The sequence below is a fragment of the Symphalangus syndactylus genome, chromosome X, assembly GCF_028878055.3.
Source record: "Symphalangus syndactylus isolate Jambi chromosome X, NHGRI_mSymSyn1-v2.1_pri, whole genome shotgun sequence".
Classification (NCBI taxonomy): Eukaryota; Metazoa; Chordata; class Mammalia; order Primates; family Hylobatidae; genus Symphalangus; species Symphalangus syndactylus.
The window spans coordinates 90,735,191-90,759,546 of record NC_072447.2 but is presented as its reverse complement, the minus strand read 5'-3'; the positions used below and the strand labels follow the sequence as shown (position 1 = coordinate 90,759,546).

Below are 24,356 nucleotides of genomic sequence, written 5' to 3'. Positions count from 1 at the left end.
TTCAAATTCTTGAGTGTGCTTTTTTCCAATTACAACAAACTCTAGAGGGAATTTTCTGTCTACCTGTCATAGACATTTTCTACAATTAGCATGCATTCTTTAATAAAATATAATACAGTAAATATTACTTTAAAAAGTAAATGTTGCTTATGGATGAATGTCTCCAAAGCACTTCAAGTTCTTATTTCAGAACCTACCCCATTTGTCAGCTCTGTTCCAGTCTGGCTCCTTGCTTTAAGGTTTCCTTCCCCTAACCTTTCTTTTTCTCTCCCTTTCTCTTTCTCTTCCTTCCTGTTTGAATCTTACAGGGGTACCAAAAAAGCCTATGAACTCAAAAGAGAAAGAAAAAACAATATTGGCTCTGAGGTAAGGAGATTCTCAGAAATTTAAACTCTGCTTGCTGTAGATGAAGATTATACAAATGCCTTTCTTAATCACAGGTATTTATTTAGATGAAACCAAGCTGGAGTTGTTACCAGTGGCAAATCCATGTAAGTCTGCAACAACCTCAATTCTTGCCTCCTCAGAAGAAATAATTCGACTGAGGGAAATAAGGCAGAAGGAGAGACTGAGGCAAGTTTTAGAACAGGAGGGAAAGTTTATTATAAAGCTTTAACGTGAGAATGAAAGAAAGTAAAGTACACTTGGAAGATGGCCAAGTGGGCAACTTGAAAGATAAAGCACACGGTTTGACCTTTGACTTAGGGTTTTATATGTTGGCATACTTCTGGGGCCTTGTGTGCCTTATCCCCTGATTCTTCCCTTGGGCTGGGCTGCCTGCATGTGCAGTGGCCTACAAGCGGTTGAGAAGGAAGCACATGCAGTATGTTTACTAGAGTTATATGCATGCTCACTTGAGGCATTCTTCTCTTACCAACCAAATGTTCCTGGAAGGTCATATGGCAGTTAGACTCTACTATTTTGCCTCTTAGTGCACATGCTTGAGCCCACATGCCCAACTCCTGAGATCTTATTGGGAAGCTGCTGATCATCAGTTTTGGGTTTTTCTATCTATTGGGAGACTGCCTTTCCCTGGTGCTGGCTGTGACCAATTATTGTTTTAGAGACTACCTACTATTGGAGTAGGTAGGTAGACAGACATGAGCAGAGCAGTAGAGACCCCCCCAGCCCACCAGGAATGTCAGGTGATGGTCAGTTGGTTGTTAACTGTTTCTCTGAAATACTGTCTCTCCTGTCTCTCAGAAGTTGGGTGAGCGGGCTCAAGCATACACATTATGAGGCAAAATGGTGGAGTCTAACTGGTATATGACCTTCTAGTAACATTTGGCTGGTAAGAGAAGAAATGCCTCAAGTGAGCATGCATAGGACTCCACTGCACATGCAGCCCCTCCGGAGTGCTAACAGGCCACTGCACATGCAGAGAGCCCACCCTAAGGGAAGAGTCATGGGAGAAGGGTCACAAGACCCCGGAAGTATGCCAACATATAAAACCCCAAGTCAAAAGTCAAACCCTGTACTTGATCTCTCAAGTTGCCTGCTTGGCCCTCTTCCAAGTGTACATTAATTCCTTTTGTTCCTGCGCTAAAGCTTTTTAATAAACTTTCATTGCTGCTAAAATTTGCCTCAGTCTCTCCTTCTGCCTTATGCCTCTCAATCAAATTCTTTGTTCTGCAGACCCACATGGATTCACCACCAGTAGCATACGTTGATGCCATGTGACTGGGATATAATCTGCTGCTAACATACTTTGGTGCCATGTGACTTGGATACATTTCCCAGTGGTAAGACACCTCTCCACTTCACTTTATAGAGGCATGTAACCTCTATACTTTTCGTTCTTTGGCTAGAAGTGTTCAACCCCCATATGCAGTTTTCTTCTCCCTGTTCACTCTCCTGCTTACTAACCAACCCCTAGAATGATTCCTCTCAGCCACAAATGGCTCTGCTCCCCCTGGCTGATCTCTCAGCTCACCCTGATGGGTGGCTTTCAGTGGTGGTGGGAAGGATCCTGGGGTCCACACTGATTAGAACTGAAACATTAATGGCCCTCCTGGATGGGACGCTCATGAGAGTGGTAGAGCGAAAGCCTAAAACTGTGCAATGTCTGGGGTTTCTTCAGCTTGTTCAACTAAAATTGGCTCTTTCCAAAGAACCCACGCTGCCTATTTTCCTGTTCTCTCTGTGTGTGTTTTGAAATGGCCTTGTGCACCTGCCAGAATGTACACCTTGGGGGCAAGTCTGCCTTTTCTCTAGTTACACTTCACATGCCATGTGACTTCTTAAACACGTATTCCCTGTTATTTTTGCACCCAGAGCTCTTGCCATGTTTTCTTGGCAGCAAAAACGTGGGCTCTTCTGTGGATATCCCCTGAGATTTATACCTGTTTTTAACCTACCAGCTCAGATGACCTCCAACCCTGCTCTTGTCTTCTGGCACATTGCCAGGACAGACACTAATTGGAACCCCAGCTGTCCCAGCTCTTTATGACTTACCATACACTTTTCATTCCTGTTATGCCACAGGGCCAAGTATTCCAGTGGCTTTTGAAGCAGTTTGTCTGCCTGCATAGGGCCTCACTCTGTTGCCCTTTGAGGAACTCACCTATTTGCTTTTTTTGAGTTAGCTTCCCTTTGGGAGGAGGAGAAATCCTTCCTTTGCCATTTGCAAGTTCTTACCTCAAGCCCCAAGTACTGCAAATTTCCCTCCATTAGGTCAAGAGGGCAAATAAACTTTACCCTCTGGAATCCAAGGGCTGCTGTTTTTTCAAGCATTTGAAGGCTTTCCATGAATATTCCTCTCACTTCCTTCCACCTCCTCCTGTAGCCTCCATTTCTCTAATCACTTCCAAGCCCTTCTCAATATGCATCAAGACCTTCAAGTTCATATTCAAAGGGAGGGAAGTCCAGCCTCCTTGTGGCAGTTATTTAAAAAATAGGCTACTCATCTCCTTAAAGATCATAAGATATGGAAATCAGAAGAAAGAGATAATTCTGCTCTTTGACAGAAAATTGTAAAGGGTTATAAAAGTTTTATAAGAATCCTACCTTACGGTCAAACTGATTAAGATTGTATAGATTTGTCTATAAGATTTTATTAAGAACTGGGTTTGACATCAATAGTACACTAATGCAAAGGTAAAATCTGGCTTTCTTTTGACTGTATTTCTATAAATGTGTTATTGGTATGCGTTCCAAAGTTATGCAAACCTCCTGTAATTCTGATATAACTTAGTATATGTTATGTTAAATTATTGCATCCCACAGAGGTAACACATTTCCTTTTCAGTTTTGTCTTTGACTCTCGCTGCCCTAAGACTTTTTGTTATCCACAGACAATTGTTGTCTTGTTTTAATCCTCTTAAAAATGTGGTTTTATAATCAGCTATAGAACTTTAACAGTTGCTCTCAAAAGCAGGTTTCTGATAACTTTGGAGATTGTGACATTAGAATAGAGGAAAACACTTTCAGAATTCTCATGGAGAGCTAAAATGTTCATGAATATCAAGCAGAGCAGGACTGCATGCAGTGAACAAATAGAGGACTGAAATAATCCTTTAATGACTTTTTGCTTAAAATGTTGCTGATCCTTTTTTTTCAGAGTCAAGAAAACATTTCTTTTGAGCTATTTAGAGCTTTTAACAATTGAGTACAGTATACTCTTATAAATAAAATTTGGAGCATATTAGTTCCTCTCTACCTGGTTTCTCAGTAATTTGGAAACTATTTGTGAATATTCTTAACTTATAAAAATACAGTTATTTTTATAAGTGCAATAAAAATCTGTTTTCTTTTGTAATAGGACACAATTAGAGCCACTAGTTATTTTACCAAATCTTTGACTGGAACAGCATGCTTTCTTTTAAGGAATCAAATGTAACTTAGAGAACCAATAAAAGTCTCTTGTGAAAACTGGCCTCATACCTTGTATACACAGTCCCTGTAAATGGTTACTAACCTGTGGTAAGTAAAGAATGTCACTTTCTGACAGGCCCAGGGACCCCAAGTTATCTTGGGATCTCAAGAGGAGAGGAATTTACCCAACTCATATGGTATTTGATGGCACCCACCTATGGCTGGGCTTAAGATTTTAAAAAGTCTTATCTGAGATTTCTTATGGAACAAAGTTCCATCGAAGCCAATTTTAAAAAGAGCTTATATGGCAAATAATTATTCTTGCTGTGCTTTATGCAAATAATCAAGCCAAGTATAATAAAACTAAAGCTTATTTTGCAAAACAAATCAGTCTTATCATGATTTGTTTTTAATACAGATGAGGACTGGAGACAGAAAAATTATGTTTAAAAAAATATAGTCTATGTGTTATTAGGCTCTAGACTCTTCAGTTTTTTTTGAGTTTTTGTCTGCAATGTAGACTAACCCTGCTTTTTCCTCTGAACCAACTAGTGATCTCTGCCTGCAGCTCAGAGGAAACAAAAGGGATGGACAACGCAAAAATGTGGATTGACACTCTAATTCTGGGCACATATTGAAATCAGCTAGCTACCCCATGCACCTAACTCTTAGCAGGCATTACTGCAGCATGTCTGTAGCCTCAGGATTTTTTGGAGCTATCTGCAGCCTATTATTTTGGTTTGACATTCTTCTAAATAATAACCTGATTTGTCTCCTCTTGCCTTCAGGCCATCACGCTCCAAATGATCCTCAGTGAGGGATATAATCCTCTCAATATTCAAGAGTCACCCTTTTACAGAGAAACCCTAGACTACCCATCAGTGGGACACAACAGAGGCATAATTCTGCCCCTGACTCCCTTGGACCTAGCTAGATACCACTTTCACTAACCCATGGAGCCACCCTGCCCTGACAGGTAGCAAGAGTCCAAGACCCACAGAACCACCACCACCAGCCCCGCGCTGTCAGAAGGAAAAAGGAAGCAGTTACAGAAGACTTACTTTCATTCATTTTCCGCAAAGAATTAGGGTCTTAAACTCTTGATGGGGGAAATGTTACAGTAGTTAGTCAGGCAGACATGAGCAGGGCAGGAGAGCCCCCCTGACCAGGAATGTCAGGTGACCATCAGGTGATGGTCAGGCAGTTAACTGTTTTGCTAACATAATAATTGGTCACAGCTGGCACCAGGAAAGGCAGTCTCCCTATAGATATAAAAACCTGAAACTGGTGGTCAGCATCTTCCCAAAAAGATCTCAGGAGTTGGGTGAGTGGACTCAAGCATGCGCATTAAAAGGCAAAATGGCAGAGTCTAACTGGTATATGACCCTCTAGGATTATTCGTCTGGTAAGGGAAGAATGCCTCAAGTGAGCATGCATACAACTCCAGTAAACACACTGCACATGCAGCCCCTCCCAAGCGGTGGCAGGCCACTGTGCATGTAGACAGCGCCGCCCAAGGGAAGAATCGGTGGAAAAGGGACATAAGACCCTGGAAGTAAGCCAACATATATAGCCCTAACTCAAAGGTCAAACAGTGTGCTTCATCCCGCAAGTCACCTGCTTGGCCCTCTTCCAAGTGTACTTTACTTCCTTTTCTTCCCTCTCTAAAGCTGTTTTTTTGAGACAGAGTCTCACTCTGTTACCCAGGCTGGAGTGCAGTGGCACGATCTCAGCTCACTGCAACCTCCACCTCCCAGGTTTTAAGCGATTCTCTTGCCTCAGCCTCCTGAGTAGCTGGGATTACAGGCACCCACCACCATGCCTGGCTAATTTTGTGTATTTTTAATACAGACAGGGTTTCACCATGTTGGCCAAGCTGGTCTCAAACTCCTGACCTCAACTGATCCACCCACTTCAGCCTCCCAAAGTGCTGGGATTACAAGCCTGAGCCACCGCACCTGGCCTCTAAAACTTTTTAATAAACTTTCACTCCTGCTCTAAAACTTGCCTTGGTCTCTTCTTCCACCTTATGCCCCTCAGTCTAATTCTTTCTTCTGGGGAAGCAAGAATTGAGGTTGCTACAGACCCTTACAAATTTGCTGCAGGTAACATACTTTGTTGTCTCATGATTTGGATACATTCTGCTACTAAAAGTGTCTGGATTTTACTTAGCACTTACATAAAAAGGGGATTGTATGTATTATAGATCTCTGAGGAGTGGCTTCATATGTTACATTAATTCAAAACATTTTGGTAGAGCAGACAATGCATGTACATTTTGAAGTTTTAGAAAGAGAATTTGGGAAGTCTTGGCCTACAAAACTCACTACCTAAACTAGATCTTTAATAAAATAGTATGTTAAAACTAAAATTAGGCTTTTAGAAATTTTCTGTTAACATCTGGAATAAAAGAAAACTTCAAATTCAAACAAGCTTACAATATTTCTTAGATTTTTGGTTCCTAAACTGGATAACACTGCCGCCTTGTGGCAAAGATTGACTACTGAAGCTTTTTTAAAAATAGTCCATTAAAAACTATGTTTTCCCTGATGGTGTGCCAATTAAAGTGGATTTTTGAATGTTTGATGGAGCCAGTCTTATTCTGAGTTTCCAAGATGGAACAAATTGTTCTAATAAGTAACTTTAAGCAAAAATATATTTTGTGTATGTTCCCTTAAAAATACAAATGCATTATGTTCAAACCCAATATTATTTAAAAATAAAAAACAAATATCTAAATAGTCTTCAACTCATGTAAAGAAAATGCAAAATAAACTCATTAACCAATTCTAGATTATGAAACTGCATTTTTCTAACTTTACTTATTAAAGACATCAACCAGAAACCTATTACTTGCCTCTTCCTCTAAGAAAGCAAAAGACAAGCTTCATCCATTCTCACAAAAATTATGCAAATTGTTTGATTTTGTAAAGTAGACAGCAAAATTATCTCATCTCTTTGCCTGCATTTCAGAAGAAAACAAAATAACTGGGTTTTCCTTGTTTTGTCTGGACTTTTAGCTGTGTGACCTATGTCAAGTTACTTAACCTCTCTCAATCTGTTCCTTTACTTGAAAAATGGGGATAAGAGCATCTCCCACCTCATTTGATTGTTATGAGGATTGGGTTAATACAAGTGTTCCCTAGAACCATGCCTGACACCACAGAAATAATTCACTAAATATTAGCTCTTGTTTTTATTATAAGGTAGATGGAAAGCAGCAACACACATACATCTAATTTGTATTAGGCTTGACATAGTTCTGCGATGTGACTTGATTTACTTGTCATGCTAAGATGGGCTCTCTAGGTACAATTTATAGCTAGCATAGGCCTAATAGTGATTGGGCTCTCTAATTTAAATTGAAAGCTTCTATCTATGGGATGGGCCTTGGATACTCATCCCCATTCCTCCGTTTACTACACTTCGGGAACCGAGTTAACTTCCAGTTTATTGATAAAATGGGGAACAACGGTACCTACATCATGGGATTATTTTCATGATTAAGTGAGATAATACATATGTAAAGCCCTTATCACAGCGTGAGACTTAGAACAGCCTCAACCAAAGTTCTCTGGTATATTTAAAAAATAAACAATATTCCATCTGAAACAATATTAGAACCAGTTATATAATATACATTGTTGAGGAAGTAAGCCAGCAGTCAAAATGATGGGAGAATGAATCCTGCAGAGGGGAGAGGTAAAAGGACAAAATGCCTGACCTCATAGATAATGAGGATGGAGAACGAGTGGAATGTGTTTAAGAGGCAGGACAGAGTAATAATAAAAAACCTGGAAAGATAGATCTGGGACTGAATTCAGGCTCTCCACCAACTTTTACGAAGCCTTGGGGAGGTAACCAAATCTTTTGAGTCAGTTTCCTCAGAATTGGGGATAATAGTGTTGATATGGATTGAACAAGAAAATGAAACGTACATTCCACTGAGCCTAGGCCATGAAGGAACTCAGTAAATGTTAGCTGTAGCTATTATTATTACTATTATTTTTGAGACGGAGTTTCACTCTTGTTGCCCAGGCAGGAGTGCAATAATGCGATCTCAGCTCACTGCAACCTCCACCTCCTGGGTTCAAGAGATTCTCCTGCCTCAGCCTCCCGAGTAGCTGGGATTACAGGTGCCCGCCACCATGCCCAGCTAATTTTTTGTATTTTTAGTAGACACGAGGTTTCATTATATTGGCCAGGCTGGTCTCGAACTCCTGACCCTAGGCCATCCACCCGCCACGGCTTTCCAAAGCGCTGGGATTACAGGCGTGAGTCACCACGTCCAGCCCAGCTATTATTATTTTTAAAGACGTAGTATCTGCATTCGAGACTTGAGCACTTCATCGGGACAACTAGTTTCCAGTGTAAGTGAAAAATCAGGACGGAAATAGGAATTGAATTATTTGAGGAATGGGATGTAGGGAAAGGGAGGGGAGTTGGGGCAAGTTTCTTTGAATTGGCTAAAACAGCAGGGACTCTTGGGAGTGCCAAGCATAAGCTCTGGGACTCATTACAGCCTCTTGCTTCACCATTTTAAGCTCTTAAGAGAGGATGAAATAGTGGTCAAGCGAGCCCTGCTTTGCCTCTCCCTCACCACACGGGGGAGCACGTAGGCACTTTGATACCTGCATTGTGACTTCGGCACTATGATGCAGTGACGATGCAGTGACGATGCAGTGACGATGCAGTGACGATGCAGAGGCGGGCTGGTGGTTATACTCCTCCAGGATCATTTTCTTCTTCCCTTTACTTCCCCCTTTTTGGCAGGGAAAGGCCAGATTACAACCTGAAACTCGGCCAAGCTTGTAGCTGTGGTTGCTGGTGAAGTCAACTCCAGCAAATCGGAGGCATTAATAACCTTCCTGAGGTGGTCCTCGCTTTTTCCAACTCCCACCTTGATAGAGGGGTATCTCAAAGTGGGCGAATCAAGTTGAGAAGAACTGGGAACAGCCAACAACCTCCCACCACAGCACTACAGTTAAGGGATCCTGTTCCATCAAGACAGTTAGCCATCAGCCAATCAGTTGTCTGCCAACCCATCATCTGCCACCCCATCCTTAGTCAACCAAGCAGGAATCAACTGAGCATGAACCAATCAGGCACGAACCAATCAAGTTTATCAGACTCGAACCAAGCAGGCATAAACCAGCCAAGCACAAGCTCAGTTGATATGAACCAAATGGACATGAACCAACGGAGTTCGAGCCTATATGAAATGATCGAAGTGGACATGAAACAACCAAGCATGAGCCAAGCTGGCATGAGGCAATCAGGTACAAACCTACCATACATAAACCAACCCGACATGAAACAACCAGGCACATGGCAATTAGGTAGGAGCCAACCAGGCATGTGGCCACAAAGCCTGAGCCAACTAGTCCTGAGTGAAGCAGGCATAAGCCAACCAGGTCCATTGCAACCAGGCCCAAGCCAATCAGGCCCCAGACAATCAAGCGCGAGCCAAGCAGGCACAAACCAATCAGGTATAAGCCAACCAGTGATGTGGCAACTAGACATGAGACAGTCAGGTAGGAGCCAACCAAGCATGAGACAAGTAGGCACCAGCCAATCAGGCACAAGCCAAATAGGCCTGAGCCAAAAAGTCCCGAGGCAACCAAACAAGAGTCCACCAGACATGTGGCAACCAGGCATGAGCCAGCAAGTCCCCAGCCAACTAGGCATGAGACAACCAGGCACTAGCCAATCAAGTAAGAACCAAACAGGCATGAGCCATCCAGGCAGGGGTCAACCAGGCATATGGGAAGTGGGGCCGAGTCACCCAGGCCTGAGCCAACAAGACCTGAACCAATTAGTGCTGAGCCAACCAGGCCTGAGTCAACCAGGCAGGAGCCAAACAAGTGTGAGCCAAATGGGCATGAGGCAAACAAGCATGGATTACTTTCAAATAAGACATGCAGAGGCTGGAGACTGCCCACAAATTTTGCGACTGATTAAAGTAAGCCTATTTTTATTACATGGAGCCTCATGGAATTGGTGTAGGGCTGAAAGAGTAAGTGAGGCATAGTTGGAGTTCGAATTCTGCCTCTGCTAGTTATGTGTACATAACCTCTGGTAGTTACTTAACTTCTTTACTCTTCATTTTCTGCATCTAAAATCAAGATTATAACAATATGTATCTCAAAAGATTGTTGTTATGAAACAATAACATAAAATGATTACACATAAATTGCTTGGCATATAGTAAGGGGCTCAAAAAGTTATAGGGGAACCAATTCCTGGAAATTTTAGGGACTGAATGTGTTCTCTTTCCTGGGGAAATTTTAACTTTAAAAGAGTGTCTTAGAGAAAGGAAATGCTTACCTTAAACAAATGACCCACCAATGATAGAATTTCATATTTTAGTGGCTAAGATTTTGCGGTGGGGAGTCGCATTGCTTCTAAGGCCACACCTACTTGTAGAAACTGATGATCAGCTACCTAAAAAACAATATTCACATGCAACAAATTTTCCATACATTTTCAGACAGTTCATTGATCACTGAAGCCCATCCACAGACAGCCCCCAGGAGCCAAGGAGCTGGGTTACATATTACTCATTTAAATGTTTATTTTAATGGCTCCCTTGGAAATCATTCCAGTTAATTAAAGGGACAAGCTATCTAGTAGTCACAGTTACTGTGCTGAAGTTCTGTGGTGCTGAAAGCACTCATTTATATGATGGACAACCTACACAATTCCATATAAAGCTGTAGACCAGGTTCTTTATGGAGTAAATATGTGGCTGGAAAAAGGCATAGATTATAGATATGCAGCCCTCATAAGTGTTTTGTAATGAAAATGTTTTAATAATATCCTCACTAATATATTTAAATCTTATCTAAATCAGGCCAAGTTTGTGTTCCCTTTGGAGAGTGTGTTTTAATGGCCAAAATAAAATACCCATAGTTTTCTAGTGAAATCCACCCGTTGAAGTGATTCTAGGCCTGGTTACAGATGTGTAAGAATTGGGTTATCTATCCTTTTATGGCTTACATTCTATTCCATTTCCACAAATTCTCACATGATTTCTTTAACTGGCATTAATCTGAATGATTAGATAACCTATCAAAATACTATGCCCAACAGATTATTACAGGTCCACATTCTTCCAGGTGGTAGAAAACATTTTTTAAAGAGTTTTTTGTAGTTCTAGCATCTGACACTCGGTTGGCAATTAATGAATTTATTGCTGAATGACAATTAATCTCTTTACCTGGACAAATGCACTTTTCCTAACTTTCCAAGCAATGCCCATTGTCATCACCAAGGGAATAATACATCACTAGATTACCCCATTTCAATGAAACTATCTGAAGGGTTTCTGGCCACATTTACTTTTTAATTTGCCACATGTATCTGATAATACATAAGATGTTTATTGGGAGTAGTTTTAATGAGTATTCATTGTAGAAAAATAATAGAAAAGCTAAATTACTCTCTCACATACATGTATATAATGATTCATTGGCTTTGAGTTTTATGTTCTTCTTAATATTTTATGTCCATTTGTCCTAACTCCTGTTCATTGCTAAGTTTGCAAAACATTCTGTCTTTGCAGAGGAGTTTATTAGAGTTTGCAATCACAGTAATTGCTTAGCTGAATATATTGCAGGTTTTATTGACTGTCCTATTCCCAGTATCCTCTGTATGAACTCATTTTATACTATTCTCAATCATGACATCACAGCATTATTTGGGATCCTAGTCATTTCATTGCCAGGCAGCCATACTTCTTGCTTACCAGAATTTCTAAAGCTTTTTATTGTGGTGGTCCTAAAAGTGTGGTTTTGGACCACTGGTGAACCACAGATGGTGCTGGGTCACATTAATATTTTATTTTTGTTCATTATACAAACATTGAATGCATATTAGGGGAAGATTATATACCAAGTAGTATAAAATATATAAGGATTCTTGGATTACAGTCTCTACCCTCAAGGAGCTTACAGCGTCTTAGGGGAGGTATCGACATAAATATTGTCCTCCCTGACCAATCCATTCTCTACACAGCAGCCAAAATGCTTCAAACTCCATTGAGCTTCTGGTTGTCTTGACAATACAATCCAAACTTCTTACTAATGCTCTATGTAATCTGGCCCTTGGGGTTCTCCTGTATTTTTAAAGCTTTTTTCCATTAAAAGTTTAATGCAATTCCAGTCAAAATCTCCAAATTTTCACATAGAAACATTTTAAAAATTCAAAAAAGAAGAGTAATGAGGGGAGATGATCTATACCAGATATTATAAAACTGTAAGTAATTAAAATACTATGGTAACTAGTGGAAAGATAGATCAATGGGACAGAATGGAGAGTCCAGAAGTTCTCTTAAGTATGCAGTCAGCCTTCTGTATCCATGGCTTCTGCATCTGTAGATTCAAACAACCACGGATTGAAAATATTTGTAAAAATTGCAACTGTACTGAACATGTACAGACTTTTTTCTTGTCATTATTCCCTATACAATACAGTATAACTATTTACATAATATTTACATTGCATTAGATATTATAAGTAATCCAGAGATTATTTAAAGTATATAAGAGGATGTACACAGGGTACATGCAAATACTCTGCTATATTAGGGGCTTCAACACTCTCAGATCTTGGTATCCTGGGGCTGAGGGAGCAGGTCCTGAAACTAATCTCTCATGGATACAAAGGGATTACTGTAAGTGAGGATGTAGTATATGATAAAAGGGACATGTCAAGTCAGCCAAGATGGGTTATTCAGTAAGTGCTGTTGGGATAACTGGGAGGAAAAGATAAAGGTGAAGTTGTACCTAACTTCTTATACCAAAAAAAAGTTGAACAAATCAATTATTAATATTATGATCTTAAAAAGAAAACGAGTGAATATTTTTTGCTTTCCAAGCATGAGATATAAACCATGAAGGAAAGAACCTGAGTATGTAAAATAAAGTGATATAGTAAAAAGCCACAATAAAAAAGCCTCAAGTTAAACTGGCAAAAACATCTCACAGGCAAACGAGAGCCTTCTCTGTAAAGCCTGTGAGCTTCATAATACATAAACTTTATGACAGCTCCCTTGAATGCTCAGTAACTTTTTTTGCTTTACTTCCCAGTTTCTGGCTGCATTCAAGGTTACTAATCTGGATAATTGACATTCATATGTGTGCGGTATAAACATAGTTAATCTCTCTCTCTAATAATATTTATACATCCTTTTGTTGCATTACTGTTTTAGATTTTGTTTCTAGATGACTGGGATTAAGTCTGACTCACTTTTAACACTGCCCAGGACATCACATGTCAATAAATATTTAATAGAAATTTTATGATGATTATCATCTTAATAATTTACTGCTAAATCATAAACTGAAGGTTTTATCTACTTTGACAGGAATTGGCTGCCTGTGAAAACATGCTAGATGCAATGGAGTTAACAGCAGTTGGTAAGATGTTTTGTGGTATTTTCAGAGCAAGAAAAAGAAACACACAGTACTACTTAGATATGTGGAAGCTATTGTTATTGGTACATAAAGATGACACCATTACTAGCATGTACAGGACATAAATTTGATAGCTTTGTCAGTGCTCCACTATATTTTATTTTCCTTATTTTTAGTACAAAAATGATACTTAAGAGCTCTTACACCTTTACAGCTGCAATAGACTTCAGCTGGTTTTCAGAATGTAAAATGAGGAGTGTTACTGGTCAAAAAAGTATAATTTAACACCCAGTATGTTGGTAGTAACTTGATACAAGGAAACTGGTAAAAGCAAAATGATTTAAAATAACACAAAATGATTTTCTCCATGTTTTTCTATCCTCTATTTTATCTCTATCCAATTTTTATTATTACCTTACTTCTGTAAGCTTTGGGCTTAGTTTGCTCTTCTTTTTCTAGTTCCTTAAGGCATAAAGTTAGATTATTGTTTTAGATAATCTTTTAAATGGCATTTACAGCTATAATTTTCCCTCTGAGCACTACTTTCACTGCATCTCATAAGCTTTTGTTTGTTGTGTTTTCATTTTCGTCCATCTCTGTTTTCCTATTTCCCTTATACTTTCCTCTTTGACCCATTGGTTGTGTACAGTGCATTGTTTAATTTCCACGTATTTGTAAATTTCTCAAGTTTTTTTCCTGCTGATTTCTAGTATCATTGTACTATCATTAGAAAAAATACTGTGATTTTCATATTTTAAAATTTATTAAGACTTGGTATGTGACCTAATGTATCTATCCTAAAGAAAGTTCCATGTGTACTTGAGGGAAAAAATGTGTATTCTGTTGTAGTTGGATAGAGGTTTCTGTATATGTCTGTTAGATACAATTGGTCTATAGTGTTCAAATCATCTACTTTTCTGTCTGGTTGTCCTATCTATTACTGAAAGTGGGGTATTGAATCTCCTATTATTGTCTTGCTGTGTACTTCTCTCAGTTCTGTCAGTGTTTGCTTCATATATTTTGGAACTGTGATGTTCAATGCATGTATATTTATAAATACTGTATGTTCTTGGTGAATTAACCCCTTTATCATTTCATAATGTACTTTGTCTCTTGTAATTGTTTTTGACTTAAAGTCTATTTTGTCTGATACTCGTATAGCCACCCTAGCTCTCTTTTAGTTACTATTGCATGAAATACCTTTTTCCATCATTTCATTTTCAACATATTTGTGACTTTGGATCTACAGTATGTCTCTTGTAGACAGTATATACCTGGATCATGTTTTTGTTTGTTTTCCTTAATCTATTCTGCCTATCTCTGTGTTTTGGTAGGAGTCTTTAATCCATTTACATTTAATTACTGATGAGGAAGGACTCACCTGTACTATTTAACTGTCTTCCATACGCCTGAAAGCTTTTGGTTGTTCCTACTTTCCTCCATTAGTCCTTTTTCTATGTTTTATTCTTGTAGTGAAACATTTTGATTCCTTCTCATTTCCTTATGTGTGTATTTTATAGATATTTTGTGTTTACCATGGGGATTATATTTGATGGTTATAACAATCTAATTTTGATTTAAACCAACTTAACTTCAATAGCATACAAAATTCTTCTTATATATATCTCTGCCCCCCTCTTCTGTTATTGATGTCAGGGATTACATCTTTTACATTGTGTGCCCAATAACATACATTAGGCTGGGCATGGTGGCTCACGCCTGTAACCCCAGCACTTTGGGAGGCTGAGGTGGGTGGATCACTTGAGGCCAGGAGTTCGAGACTAGCCTGGCCAACATGGCAAAAACCCATCTCTACTAAAAATACTTTAAAAAATTAGCTGGGCATGATGGCAGGTGCCTGTAGTCCCAGCTACATGGGAGGCTGAGGCATGAGAACTACCTGAACCCAGGAGGCAGAGGTTGCAGTGAGCTGAGATCATGCCACTGCACTCCAACCTGGGTGAGCAAGACTCTGTCTTGAAAAAATAAAAATTGGTAATTATTTTTATCCATTTGTCTTTTAGACAATGTAGAAAACAAAACGTGGAGTTAGGGTCATCTCTCAGTATATGCAGGAGATTGGCTCCAGGACCCACTGTATATACCCAAATCCATGCATACTCAAGTCCCGCAGTGAGTCCTACTGAACTCACATATATGAAAAGTCAGTCCTCTGTGTATGTGGGTTTCTCCTCCAATGAATATCGTTTTTGATCTGTGTTTGAAAAAAATCCATGTGTAAGTGTACTTGCACAGTTCCAACCCATGTTGTTCAAGGGTCGACTGTATAAACATAATTACAGTACTACCTGTTGTAATTGCTCATATATCTGTCTTTACCAGAAATCTTTATTCATACAACTTTGAGTTACTGTTTAGATTACTTTCATTTCAACCTGAAAGACTCCTTTTGGCATTTCTTGCTGGGCAGGTCTAATGGTAATGAATTCCTTCAGTTTCTTTTGAGGGGGCCAGGGGTGGTGTTTGGGAATGTCTTAATTTATCCCTCATTTTGAAGGACAGTTTTGGTGGATATAAAATTCTTAGTTGACAGTCCCTGCTCCCCCTGCCCCCCAGACTTTAAATATCAATCCACTGCTTTTTGGCTTCCAAGGTTTCTGATGGGAAATCAGATGGTAATCTAATTGAGGATCCCTCATATATAACAAATTGCTTCTCTTGCTGTGTGAGATTCTCTGTCTTTGGTTTTTGAGACTTTCATTATAACGTGTCTTGGTGTGGATTTCTTTGGGTGTATCCTACTTAAGAGTTTGTTGAGCTTCTTGTATTTGTAGATTCATGTTTTATGTCAAATTTGGTTTTCAGCAGTTATTTTTTCAAATTCTCTCTCTCTCTCTCTCCTGTAAGTCCCACAAGATGTATCCTGTTCCACTTGATGATGATGATGTTCCACAGACACTTTTGGCTTTGTTCACTTTTCCTCATCCCTTTTCTGTTTCTCAAACTCAATAATTTCACCTGGCCTAGTTTCAAGTTCACATATTCTTTCTTCAACTTATTCAAATGTGCCTTTGAACCCCTCCAGTATAGTGCATTTTTTTTTTTCATTTCAGTTATTATACTTTTAAGCTTCAGAATGTTAGGGGGAGGATTTTTTTAAATTTATATCTATATTATTTTGTTTATATATATTTTTCCTGTATTTGTGCATGTCTTCTTTTATCTCTCTGGGCATCTTTAAGACAGATGTTTTAAGTTGTTTAGTAAAGTCAAACATCTGGCTTTCTTCAGGTATTTTTTTTTGTTATTTTATTCCTTTGAATGACCATCATTTCTTGTGATTTTTGTTGAAAGCTAGACATTTGAAACTTATACTATGGTAACTTTGGAAATCAGATTCTCCTTTTTCCCCAGGATTTGATGGAGTTTATTTTAAAGCATTACAGGGTGTCTCTGTGTCAGGGATCAGCCTGAGTTGAAAGCTTAATGTGGTCTCAGGTCCCCTCTGTGTCTTTATCTAGTCACACATGGTAACTTTCTAAATTCCCCTGTATATATGTTTTTAATTCCCAAATGTCTCACAAAACAGGGCAGCTCCTTTAAATCTCCTGGAAGTCACTTCAGCTCGTGGGGGTTGGAACGATGGCAGTTAACCTCCAAGTCCTCACCTCAGTGATCAGAGTAACAATACACAGTCAAAACACAGAACTTCAGTATTTGAGGACAAGATGTTTATTGGTCACCCTTGCTCCAGCAAGCTGCTACAGAAATACAGGTTGCTGTTCCCATGGAGTAGAGGGTGCTGAATGCTGGGTAGCTGCCACCTCACTGATGGCTGAATTTGATCCAAATTAACTGCAATTGACCAGCCAGGCTGTCTCCTGTAAGTTGCAAATGTTCAGATAAACTCCAGAGTTCCAAAATACTCACTTCAGTTTCCGCCAATACAATTGCTATCCAGGTGGAGAGAGAAATTCCTAGTGCTTCCTATCCACCATCTCATTCTCTCTGCTATAAACTTTCTGACATACTATATATGAATTGATATTTCAGATTTACTCAGAGATGGCTTTGGGGACAATCCCCTTTTCTACTGCCTGATTGCAGAAGTAAACAATCAACAAAAACCATCAGGTAGAGTAAATCTTTCTTCTCCAGTTTAATCTGGAGTATATTTTTTCCATGCTGAAAAATAGTAGTTTTGTAGCATATAATTACTATTAAGCAGAAGAGAAGAGAATGTGTATAAACCCAGTTCTTTTTAAGAAAATGCATGGCATGTAGTTATGTTTGTATAAGCATTATTATTAAGAGACAGGGTCTCGCTCTGTCACCCAAGCTGGTGTGCAGTGGCATGATCATGACTCACTGCAGCCTCCAACTAAACTCCTGTGCACAAATGTCTCAGCCTCCCAAGTAGCTGGGACTACAGACATGTGCCACTATGTCCAACTAATTTAAAATTATTTTTTGTAGAGACAGGATATCACTATGTTGCCCAGACTGGTCTCAAACTCCTGAGCTCAAGCGACCCTCCTGCCTTGGCCTCCCAAAGCACAGGGATTACAGCCATGAGCCACTGCGCCCAGCTAAAATTTTTTGGAAGATCGTACACCACACTATAAAAAGAGGGCTTATATCTTAAAGGTTGTATTTTAAGGGACTTAAGTCCTCTACACTATATGTTTTTGTATTGTTATTTTTTTTCCAGTGAGCATTTATTACTTTAATAGTTAAACAAACGCCAAAAGACATTCAATTTGGGAGTAAAGAACTGGCTAAGATTTAACACAACCTTTCTACACCCTTTCTTCTCCCTTCCTAGGCAAACTGACTGTTGGATTTGCCATGTACTACTTTACATATGACTCACGGACTGGCAAGGTACTTTACCTAGAGGACTTTTATGTCACACAAGCTTACCAAGGTAAAACTAAAATTTATGATATTACTTTTAAATACTTTAAAAATTAAAATGACATATTTTAAGGACATAGGGCTTTACTATACATATGGTGTTTTAGTTAATGTAACTTATTGCTACTTAATGAGTTTGATCTCTATCCTAGATATTCTTTCATGCAGTGAAGACTCAGTCACAGATTAGAAAAACATTTTATTAGTTCCTCTCAAGGTTTGAATAAGCCAAGCTATCACATGGCTATTTATTTTTTTATTCTGTTTTGGAGACAGGGTTTTCTGTCACCCAGGCTAGAGTGCAGTGGTGTGATCACGTCTCATTGCAACCTCAACCTCCTACACTCAAGCAATCCTCCCACCTCAGCCTCCCAAGTAGCTGGGTCTACAGGCATGTGCCACAGCACCCAGCTAATTCTTTATTTTTTGGAGAAACAGGGTCTGTGTTGCCCAGGCTGGTCTCAAACTCCTGGGCTCAAGTGATCCTCCTGCCTTGGTCTCCCAAAGTGCTGGGATTACAGGTGTGAGCCATCGTGCCTGGCCACACAGCTATACTTTTATCTTTAAAAAATGCTTTTACATTTTAGGTGGTTTTCAGTAAAAATAGATAAGAAATATACCATTATAAGACAATAGTGGCAGAGACTCACTTCTTCACTGATCTTTAAAATAAACCCAAACTTTTCTACGACCTTTGGTACCTCATTCCAATTAGGAAAAATGGATATGAAAGCATTCATGAATTGTGTTTCCAGAAGCTATTAATAATATACAAAAAACAGATACAGAGTTTTAGATATTATTTATTTTAAACTAAAGCAAATAACTAGTTAAGTGAAATTTGCAGTTTTCATTTTGCATTGTCTATTTAAAAGGCCTAGGTATTGGAGCTGAAATGCTGAAGAGGCTAAGTCAGGTATGTATTACAATTAGTATTGATATTCTATACATTAACCTTTTCTTCAATAAATATTCACAGGGCATAAATTAAAGCATTAATCTCACCATTTGAACATAACCCCAGCATATACTTCAAATTTCTACCCAAATTAAACTGTATTTTCAAATCAGATGATCATAGAGTATATGAGTTATAGTCAATTAAAATTGATTTATATATAATCCACAACCACACTATACACCCTTTTTGCTATCAAGTAAAAGTAAGGAGGAGGGAGATTAGAAAGCATTTTTATTCAAAAAAACAGGCTCACAGTATGAATATTACAAGACTATAAAAGCAAGATCTTCTTGTACTTTGGAAACATATGAGAACATGTGTTCTTTTAGGTACACCTTTTCTGTACGATAAAGGCTTTGCAAATCAGTTTTGAGATTTTAAAGAGGGCTTTAAAGCTCAGAACAGTGAGACTTTTTTCTTTTTACAGCTATAGAAAAGTTCAAAAGATAACTACTAAATTTGGAAGTATTATTCACACATAGTGTCTTGCATAGAGTAGACCTTCAATAAAACATATGTTAACAAAGATTATACTTTCAAATGAAAGTAATATTTGCTTGTTTGTTTTTAAACAGATAGCCATCAGAACTCAATGTAACTGCATGCACTTTCTTGTCGTCATTTGGAACCAGGCTTCTATCGACTACTATACTAGTCGAGGGGCTTTAGACCTTTCCTCTAAGGAGGGCTGGCATCTCTTCAGGTTTAACAGAGAAGAACTCCTGGACATAGCATGGGAAGAATGAAAGAGGCCTTGTAACAACTCATCCCAACACAGCCTCCAACATTTGACTGTCACCTGAGTCTAACAGCAGTTTGACTTTGTTGTACAATACAGCAAGTGATCATCACATTATTGTTTGAGCAGATCTTTTATTTTGAAACAGATTTTGTAGCTCTAGTCAACTTTCCATTATCCAAACCAATATTCTAACGGCTAGTAGCAGTAGTGATAATCCAAAAGAGCAGATAATTTAAAAGTCACTTATACTTAGCTTTGCGCTATTTTTTACCTACCATATTTCATCAAAATTAAGATGCTTCTTTTTTCACAATTTGACATATCTGATGTTGGGATAAATGTAATGATCAACTGGCAGCATTTTTTGTTTGTTTTTAGAGGCAGGATCTTGCTATGTTGTTCAGGCTGGTCTCAAACTTTTGGCCTCAAGCAATCCTCCCACTTCAGCCTCCCAGACATAAGCAACTCTGCTCAGCATTTTTTTTAAATTAAAGGTATATGATATGCCTTAGATTTGATGAATGGGTGCTTGAATATATTCAGATCTGAGGTTTAAAAAAATTCATTTCAAATACTGGAAATAAATGCTGAAGAGCTTACTTATGAAAAACTAGCAAGTAAACTGCTTCCCTACCTTGAGCAGCTTAAGTACCACTGCCTCCTTGACATCATCCCAGTACTACATTCTATCTCTGAACATCCATAGCTCTTTGGTTGTACTTATCTTAGGGAAGATACCACATACAACACTATATTTCTATGTTTCTCTCTTTCCTAGTAGAGTATAATTCCTTTGAAATAATTCTAACTTTTGTGTCCTGTGCTGCAAGCAGCATAGCAGAACATGTGAGTTCCTACTACCTACCAGGCACTTCATGGGCATAGAAAGTACACAAAAATTATTCAGTGATACCCACAAGGAACCTTGTCTGTAAGAAAATATTAATTACATAAATTGTATAAGTACCATATCTGTAAATACCAGCTATCACTTGCTAGTTTTTCATAAGTAAGCTCCTCAGAATTTATCTCCAGTATTTGAAATGAATTTTTTAAAACCTTGGATCAGATCTCAAACACACTCATATTTCAACAAATCTAAGACATATTATATACCTTTATTTTTAATTATTTATTTTTTTGAGATTGAGTTTTGTTCTTGTGCCCAGGCTGAAGTGCAATGGCACGATCTCGGCTCACTGCAGCCTCCACCTCCCGGGTTCAAGTGATTCTCCTGCCTCAGCCTCCCAAGTAGCTGGAATTACAGGCATGAGCCACCACGCCCAGCTAATTTTGTACTTTTTGTGTGTGTTTTTAGTAGAGACAGGGTTTCACTATGTTGGTCAGGCTGGTCTCGAACTCCTGACCTCAGGTGATTCACCCACCTTGGCCTCCCAAAGTGCTGGGATTATAGGTGTGAGCCACCATACCCGGCCATATCAAATACCTCCAATTTTTTAAAATAGGCTGAGCACAGTCGCTCATGTCTGGTTGGCTGAGGTGGGAAGATCGCTTAAGGCCATGAGTTTGAGACCAGCCTGGGCAATATAGCAAGACCTATCTCTGAAAGAGAGAACATCTAAATTCTACCCTGGAGGATTGAGAAAGGGAACACGACACTGGAATTGGACTTGTAGGATGGGTAGAAGTTAGAATGTAGAGCAGGATAAGATGGAAGAACATTCTAGGAGGACACACTAGCACAGGCAGAGAAAGAGGCAATAATGAGCAAAGCATGTTCAAGAAACAAATGGTATATCATAAAGACAATATAATACACATTAGCAGTAGGGTGGGTAAGGAGAGGGAAGATAGGATTAGAAGGTAAGCTGGAATCAGATATGAAGGGCCTTGTATATCAAACTAAGGAGTTTTGATTCTGCAGGCAATGATGAGCCACTAAAGATTTCAGAAAGACAACTATTCATTATAGTTGTCAGGAAGACAACTATGTCATAATAGACAAATGGGTTACAAGAATAGGGTAGCAGATTCTGTATGTTAGCTTTCACTCAACACCTGTTCCCAACCCCTTACCCCTTGCCTTCCTCACCACAGGGGAAAAGAAACATGATTTCCCCATTCCCTATCTTCCTTGAGCTAAGTGTGTGGCTATATGACAAGTACTGGTTGAGATATACACAGAGGTCTTCTGAGGAGATTCTAAGAAAGCATTTACTTTTCTGATAAAAGGGAGTCAGATGGATGTTGTGTACATTTTTATCTGCTATTGCCTACTTTGAATGTGTATCTGCTCCCTGGAGGTACAGCAGACATCTTGTGACCATGAGGTAACAAACCAGCATGCTGTAGAGGACAGAGTGGAAAGAGAAAAAGTCTACGTCCTTGATAGCACCAATGAGCCACTGTCCCAACACTATACTGCCTAATTCTAGGCTATAAATAGGATAGGCCTTTTTTTTTTTTTTTTTTGCTTAAGCTAATATTAAATATTTGTTTAACTAGTTTACTGTCACCTGCAAGCAGAACATATTCTGAAATGAGAGAGAGCAAGATTGACAGTGAGCAAATTAGCCTGAAGGCTATTACAGTAACCCAGAAAAGTGATGATGATGACTTGAGGGACAGTAATTATAGGATTAGAGAAGACAGAATAGATTTGAAGGAGCGGGAGGTAGAGACAATTTTGTTTTAGGCACATTGACATTGGCATATCTATGAGATGTTAGGTGAATATAACTAATAAGTAGAAATAAAGGTCTACAGCACTAGAGAGATATGGGGACTGAAAATATGAACAATAAAACAAATGGTGCCTGAAGCCAGTGAAGTCTGTTAAATGAAAATGAGAGTGCATATAGAATAAGAAAATAGGACTAGGGATGAAACTTGAGCAGCCTCAGCATTTAAGGGATTCAGAGCAAGAGAAGAAAAATGAAGAATAACAAAAGCAGGAAAAATAGAAAGCAAAGGGATAAGTGAGTTTCAAGGAGAGAGTGGTGAAGAGTCAATAATGACATAAAAATTCAAGTAGGGGCTGGGTGCGGTGGCTCACGCCTGGAATCCCAACACTGTGGGAGGCTGATTCGGACAGATGCTTGAGCTCAGGAGTTCGAGACCAGCCTAGACAACATGGTGAAACCCTGTCTCTACCAAAAATACAAAAAATTAGGCATGGTGGTGGGTGCCTATAGTCCCAGCTACTTGGGAGGGTGAGATGGGAGGATTGCTTGATCCTGGGAGGTGGAGGTTGCAGTGAGCTGTGTTTGTGCCACTGCACTCCAGCCTGGGCAACAGAGCAAGACCCTATCTCAAAAAAAATTAAGCAGGTATGGAGGCCAGAATGTCACAAGATAGAGAGGACTTGAAAGTAGGGGAAAAAGGGACAATATTTACTTTGGTCAAAAAGTAACAATTACTTTTTAAAGAAGTATAACAATTATAGGAAGGAGAGAGAAAAAATAGTTCAAGGGAAGAGGCCAAGTTAAGGAAAGGTTTTTGTCTTGTTTTGTTATTGTTGATTTAAGACAGAGAAGACCTGCAGCTATGTAGAGGTGGAGGAAAGAAACTAGTAAAAAGAGAAACCAAAGACTAGAAATTAAACAGGGTGGAATATGGTCTTAGATGGGAAGGAATGAGGTCAAGAACACAAAGAGAAACATGTCTTAGAAAAGGGGGATGCATGGCTGAAAAGAGGTAAGTTTTGAAGGTAGATGGGAAGAAGTTTTGGGAATGGTCATGTCTAATAATTTACTTTTTTCTCTATGAAATAGGAGGCACAGTCAACTTTGACAGTTATAAGAGGCTTGAGGAGAATAAAACGTTTGTAATACCTCTTCCAGGGAACACAATAGTAAACCACTTAGGAACCAGCAGAAGGATTGCTAAGCAGTATTAGGAAGCCTGTGTAGCATATGGCCCTCTCAAATAGGTAGAGATGTTTTTAGATATTTAAGAGGAATTAACATCAACAAAACCAAGGGACAAAGCCAAGCTCAAGTCCCATAAAACATGAATATTTTATTCCAGCTCTAGGAAATGGAAAAAAAAAAAAAAAAAAAAAAACAGAGGAAACACACCTTTCCATACACCATTCTAATTTAACTGGCATTAATCTGGGAAAGCTAGAGCAGAAATACATGTTTATATGTATAAATATGTATGTCTTTATACATATATATGTATTTTTAGATTTTAATCTCACTAGAATTCATGTCTTCATTTTTTTTTTAAGTGCCCTTAAAGGTCATCAAATGCAAGCTAATACTTCTTCCTAAGTCTCCTCATCAATCATTCAATATTGTTTGCATTGCATTCACAGTTTGTGTGTTAACCACTTATGTAATTTATCAAATTGCACATTTGGAGATGTAAGGGAAAAACTTGGTTTAAGTAATACTCTATGTATCAGTTACCCATTACATGATTTTTTTCATCATTATTTGCAACGTCACACATCTTGTAGTTTTCTGTGTAGTCTCTGTATGCAGTCTACTTCAGCTTCTAGTGCTGTACATATCTATATCTTCTGGGTGGGACTGCCCGTGATCCATGAGCTTGGGGTCAGGCATAAACTGTGTTGCAC

At 38.8% G+C, this 24,356-nt stretch overlaps 2 protein-coding genes across 7 annotated transcripts in view; one reads left to right on the top strand and one right to left on the bottom strand.

The window, feature by feature from the left end:
- Positions 1-316: 316 nt before the first annotated feature.
- SATL1 (spermidine/spermine N1-acetyl transferase like 1) lies at positions 317-19,921 on the top strand. Of its 5 annotated transcripts, XM_063634286.1 has the most exons (8): positions 317-366; positions 1,636-1,742; positions 8,587-9,775; positions 13,181-13,232; positions 17,244-17,324; positions 18,016-18,117; positions 18,983-19,023; positions 19,644-19,921. In XM_063634286.1, exons 3-8 carry the CDS (start codon positions 8,906-8,908, stop codon positions 19,812-19,814), a joined length of 1,317 nt encoding a protein of 438 aa, XP_063490356.1. In that variant the 5' UTR covers positions 317-366; positions 1,636-1,742; positions 8,587-8,905; the 3' UTR covers positions 19,815-19,921. The 5 variants fall into 5 exon arrangements, with proteins under 5 accessions (XP_063490356.1, XP_055123286.1, XP_055123288.1 ...); XM_055267311.2 differs by lacking the exons at positions 317-366; positions 1,636-1,742 and adding an exon at positions 7,647-7,670; XM_055267310.2 differs by lacking the exons at positions 317-366; positions 1,636-1,742 and having other exon boundaries at positions 8,509-9,775.
- APOOL (apolipoprotein O like) overlaps positions 18,893-24,356 on the bottom strand; it is an 86,173-nt gene continuing 80,709 nt past the window's right edge. For both annotated transcript variants that reach the window (XM_055267314.2, XM_055267315.1), the window contains one exon: positions 18,893-24,356. In XM_055267314.2, coding sequence (XP_055123289.1) covers positions 24,268-24,356 — 89 coding nt within the window. In that variant the 3' untranslated portion in view covers positions 18,893-24,267.